This window comes from Ischnura elegans, chromosome 11 (assembly GCF_921293095.1).
Source record: "Ischnura elegans chromosome 11, ioIscEleg1.1, whole genome shotgun sequence".
Lineage (NCBI taxonomy): Eukaryota > Metazoa > Arthropoda > Insecta > Odonata > Coenagrionidae > Ischnura > Ischnura elegans.
The window spans coordinates 35041593-35047592 of record NC_060256.1 but is presented as its reverse complement, the minus strand read 5'-3'; the positions used below and the strand labels follow the sequence as shown (position 1 = coordinate 35047592).

General features: G+C 40.9%; 1 protein-coding gene across 1 annotated transcript in view; it reads left to right on the top strand.

Annotated features, from left to right (window-relative positions):
• Nucleotides 1-464: 464 nt before the first annotated feature.
• LOC124167607 (peroxidase-like) overlaps nt 465-6000 on the top strand; it is a 41686-nt gene continuing 36150 nt past the window's right edge. The window contains exons 1-2 of the mRNA XM_046545587.1: nt 465-795; nt 3141-3314. Coding sequence (XP_046401543.1) covers nt 465-795; nt 3141-3314 — 505 coding nt within the window. The remainder of the gene's footprint in view (nt 796-3140; nt 3315-6000) is intronic.

The window sequence follows — 6000 nt, the reverse complement described above, 5'->3', positions numbered from 1 at the left end:
ACACCCTTTTTCCGAACTGACGGCGGCTGGCTGGAAAATAGCAAGTAGCCAATCAGAAGCTATGCCCCTTACACCTCTCCATTCTCCCCCATCTCCTTCCCTTTTCCCCTCCATCCGGCTGACCAGCGTTGCCAGCCCTTGGATATAACTATACTTTCGGGGGCGGCGGACTAACGCTGTTCCACAGATATATACTTCTGTATGTACTGTGCGCTGTGCGACCTCCACAGATTCGGTTTGGCAACACTGCTAGCTGGAGAGCGATCTGCCCTGCACGGAGTTCGGAGGGAGACTGCGGACTCCTACAAACTTTCTCCTGTCGCTCTTCTGTGATTGGCTAGAAGAGTGGGTGGGTTTTGAGCACGCTCAAAGTCAGTCGCCGTCAGTTCAGATAAAGGGTATAGTACTAAATCCGGCAGTGATCATAAGGGGATCTCGGGGTGGGGTGGTATGGCCCCCCTAGAATGAGAGGAGGCCCTCCCAACGGATCGGAGGGCTATTGCATCCCTGATTCGCAACGCGTCCCTAAGTTTGATGTATCGGTGTGTAATTGCAGGGCAGTGCACCGCGGTTCTTACACTTCGGCGCCAAAGTGCCGGTCGATCCGCAAAGGCCGCGCGGAGATCGTCAAGACAAGGAGGTTCTTGCAGCCGTGCGGCTTCGACAACGTCACGTGTCCGTGCGATGACCCGCCCTACCGGGATTACAGCGGCAACTGCAACAACCCCATCAACACGGCACTCGGCTCCGTGGACATCCCGTACAACAGGGTACTCCGCGCTAGATATGCTGATGGTGAGCAACTCAAGAATCCATGTTTTTCCTTTTATTGACCTCAATTTTTAATGTTGATTAACGTCATGGAGTACAGGTCTAAGAATGAATGTTATGCAAAATTATTTCCCAATGTATCGACATATTTTTTATATCTCCTTCCGGGCATTTTTTTGCAAAGATTTATTTGATTTTTTTGCTTCATTTATTAACAATTTTTTGCAAAAAAAAGTGCGGAAGTGTGTATCAAAAATATACGGAAATAAGGGCGTACCCAGGATCAAAACTAGGGGTGGGGGAGACAAACGGTGGTCGTTCAAGTTGTAACATTTTAGCACAGGAAAGGTTAATGAAACCAAAATTTCAAGAAAATTATGATTGCAATTAATTAGTGTTTATTATTATCCGCTTGGATAAATGATGATTTTTATTTTAGATCCCTGTCTAAAATTTATATAATTTTTCCTCAAGGGAAATATTTTTCAAAACTTTCGTTTTGAACTAATATTATTTTCGCTTCTAAGGGGGAGGGAGGAGCTGCCCCCTCCTGCCCCCCGCTGGATACGCTCATGCACGTAAACGTTGGCAAATAATTTTGCATATCGTTCTTAGACCTAAAATCCAAGACGTTAATCAAAATTAACTGAAGAATACTAAAATTTGCAGCATAACTGTGTGTGATACGATGTTTTGAGTGCATTGAGACCCGACTACGTTGAAGTGGTTATTCTGAAGGCGCGTTCGCAGCTATTCCGATGAGTCCAATATTCGAGTGAATGATAAACAAATATATTCTACAGCCCTTTGATTTCATTTAACAGCTCAAAACATGAGTTTCGGTTGCCTAGCAATCATCATCAGGTACAATACAATGCAATACAAGAAAGCAATACAAGGCAATACAGTACCTGATATGATACCTATTTTTATAATTCGATATGCTGTTCCACGATGTCTCTCCGGAAAAAAAGTTGACTCCATTACCAATTTTCGAGGTTTCAAACATAGACTTTATTAACGAAACGATGCATTTTAACGTCATTACATCATTGCCAGGTGAAACACTAACAGTTTGGCACTTGACAACGCCAGTGCGACACTTGTTGAAAATGACAGTGTAAATTTCACTCATGGGGTGACATTTTATTCAAGTTTCATACTTTCATTTTCAAGAATCAGATTATTATTACAAAGAGTCGGTGTCTCCCAGTAGTTGTCCAACATGAAAACAATGTGACAACGAGGAAACATGTCGTTTTTTAAGTGAAGTACGTAAATTGAACACGGAAAGGATCATTCCTCCAAGATGGAAAGATTCCTACACATTTTTCTTGAAGCAACCAGCTTTATCGTATGACAACATTATCAAAACAACGAAATGCAGTATCGCCGATTGATAATATTCCACGAACAAAAACACATATTTATTTATTTGTCGTCACCAAGTTGGGTAGAAAAGGGTAAAATCCATCGAGTTATGCTTAGGACCAGAGGCGTAACTATGAGGGGAGATGAGGAGATGCATCCCCCCCCCCCCCGACAAAGCCTCAGAGAAATAAAAAAATATTTAAAAATCTTGTCTGGGTTTGATATAAAATAACTGGATCTGCTATAAGTTAAATTTTAAGTGCCAAAATTATGTAACTGCATTTTCAAGCATGTTATTTTTCAAAATCATTCCTGAACACCACTGGGGGGTAACCACCACTAACCCTGCTCATCCCCCCTCCCAAAAGCATACTTATTCCTAGTTACGCATCTGCTCAGGACATTCAAGTTTATACTCAAGGCGCTGACTTTAAAGATGATTTTTTAAATAAAATGTTGTCACATCTAGACGTTAATAAAGAAAAGTTTGCGCGTTCATTTCTTTTGATAGTAGTTATGGCAGAATAATCCTTCGCAACTCAAACATAATTCGTCATTTTGGGTAACAAATATTTTTACAGCTGTCAATCGCATTACTATCGTAGTATATTAGACGTTACTGTAATATATCAAATTTTTAACGCCAAATGATGAGCATAACATTTATCATGAGATGAATATTAAGAGATACATAAAATAAATGGACGGAGAAGTGCTATGCCAGTCCCCTCGACCTCTGATACAGTCCCTTAAGCTTTTACTCATCATTTTAGCAACGACATCACACATTTTCGGTACGTTTTCACGTTATTGAACATGGTTTTCAATGGCTTGGAACTATCATTACTTAAACTAGCAGTAACTATGAGTACGGATAGAGCTGGCTGGAAGACGGCTTTGCTGTTTTGAGTATTTGACGCAAATCATGGATTTCACAGGCACAAAGCGGGTGATTTCGCTTTATTTTTTGCACTTAAATATAAATATAAACGTTACAGGAGTGAACAAGGTGGTCACCCGAACACCGGCGGGTCGCCTTCCCAAGGCCCGCTTCATCAGCAAAAGCCTGTTTAAGGACAAGGACAAGAAAGATCCGAACTACACTCTCTTGCTCATGCAATGGGGACAGCTCATCACTCACGACGGCGGATACAGGGAGGATCTCACTAACGGTAAGTCACAGTCGCTTCTCCTTTTAATAGAAACATAAGTATAAAATTTCATGCAAAGTAAAACTTCTGAATAGCCTCTCCATTATTTTCGGGTTAGCTGCGTCGTAATAGATTTCAGATGACGTTTCGTGGCCTATTCTGGCCACATCTTCAGATCAGGTCTTAGTGCTGATAGATTGAAATGATCCTCTATATATATACCTGCTGGTGGTCAACCAGTGGCGCGACCAATCAGCGTCGAAGACCTCGATTTTTGAGTGTTCTTGAGCATGAATATTTTCCAGGAGGTATTCAGTCTTTTCCCAATATCTGCAGTACGGGCGTTGAGAGTTGTCCGATGACAAGCAAAAGGGGTAGGGGACAAGGTTGCCAGGTCAGAAAGGGAAACGCCCACCTCACATGTAAACAAAAGGTTTCCTTTAAGAAAGGAGCCAGAAGGGACGACGAGCGTGTAGGACCCAAAGGAAGAATCCTTTGTTTTGGTGATCCGAAGAAAGGGCTTCTTTTGGTGGCTCAGGCTTTTTTCGGTGCTTCATATGCATGTGACAACGTTGTATGACTAGGCGAGGGTGTGTGGTGCGTTTGGGGGACAGCCATTGGCTGCAAACCGTGCTAGCGCAGGGTTCTCCGCCCCTCCTTTTGAACTGTCATCGGACAACTCTCGCCGGCTGGACTGTACATTGAAATATTTTACCAGAAAATAGGTGAAAATTTAAGTAGAGATAATGGGCAAAGACTGAATAACGCCTGGAAAAAACTCATACACAAAAGCAGGCCAAAATTGAGATCCTCGACGCTGATTGGTCGCGCCACTAATAGGCCACCCTGAGAATGGTATATATAGAGGGCCATGGGTTTATAAAAAAAATATAAAAGCCAAACAATCAAAAAAAGTATAAAGTGAAGAAAACTGCAACTTTCAATAATAAAAATTATTAAAAAAAAGAAATCAACAAAAAATCCTGAAAAAGAAAAAAACAGGCTTAAAATCAGTTTTCAAAATGTTCAAAATGCACATCTTGCTCAAAACTTATGAAAAACTATTAGATTCAAGTTTCATGCAGAAACACAATAAATGAAAGTGCTGTTATTTTAAGATCTAATGAACGAGAGAATATGAAATTCGTACAAAAATTGATGGCATATATCCCGGGAATGAGGAGATTAAATACTTTATTACTTGTTTTTTATAACAATGCAAGCTATCCTTCGTCGTTAATTTTAAAATCACCCTGAAATAGGGAAATATGAATTTGGGTATGGTAACTCACAACTATACGTCACCGATTTATCTGCCACGCAATATTCCTGGCCAAAAGGGGGTTCGCCCAACACGACAACATAATTAAAGGAAGGCAATTTTAACTTGGCATATGATATGACGGTGATAAATTTCCAGGCACTTATTCCCTAGTAATAGTTTCATAGAAATCCGATGGCACCGTGATATTGAATGAGAAAAACGATTTTTTACAAATAATAATTTGTTCGAATACTAAAGAAATGTTAGTGAAGATTTCCCGGGTATTACACCGGGTCTGATCTTCCATTTCTTCTTCCAACGTTTCAACAAGCAACTCACCCATCTTCTTCAGGGATTTATGAAATGGATTTTATTGGATTCCTGAGTCCCTGAAGACGATCGACGAGTTGCATGTCGAAACGTTGGAAGGAGACTTGGTGGACCTGAATTCGGTACAAAACCCAAAAAATCTTCACTGCTATTGTTCGCCGGGAAAGAACCTGACATTACATCTGACTAAATTTTGGTTACTGAGCTAAGACAAAGCTCGTCATTAATGCATTTAATTAAAAATTCTGGAACTGGTTGAACGCAGGCATCCACGAACACTCCTACTTGTTAACTTTTCCCATACTTCGGTTCATCTACTCCTTCAAATCCCCTCCAAACGCTAGTTTTCAAATCATGAAAATAAAATAAAGGACATTGACTGTAGAACAGATCAATCCAGAATGTCGTACTTCGCGATCGATAGGAGACTATAACGTCAGCGCTATAGTCACTTATCATACAACGATTTATATCAAGTCATATAGATTCTTCTTCATATTTTCGGGTGGGAAAATGATTTGTCAGTAGCATTGCTGTTATTAATATTTAAGAATAGGGTAGTTTCCTTCATCAAAGAAAACGAAAGGCATTGATTGCGATTCGTTACCCGCCATTATTGTATTCATAATATACAAATTATTTCGTTTTAGAAATACCGGTTTAGACGAATGGCAATGGTCCATTTTTATCCTCATTTGAAAAGGGCCAGATTGGCGCCCATGCGATGCCACTCCACGTGACGTCACAGGGACCTAGTTTCTATACGAGAAGATATGAGTTATACATCGTCTGAGGTTACCAATGCATGCATGAGGCGCAGAGCTCAGGAAAACATGTCCTAATAATAACTTATTAAAACTGGCTAAGGTCGGAAAGTTTTTTTCATTTCATAAGGTATTAATAATCCTTATTTAAGCCAAGCGCTACCAGGCAGCAGGGTACTCAGCTACCCGCTAGCAGCCTGCGTCGTATCAGCGCTAAGCCTCGCCTCAAGGTCACCTCACAGGGCGGCAGCGGGAACCAGAAATACGTCACACGGAGAGATTTCCCGTCATTCATACTTACGCGTCGCGTTTTCGCGCGCTTGAAAATTTTAACTTTTCATTTAATCGC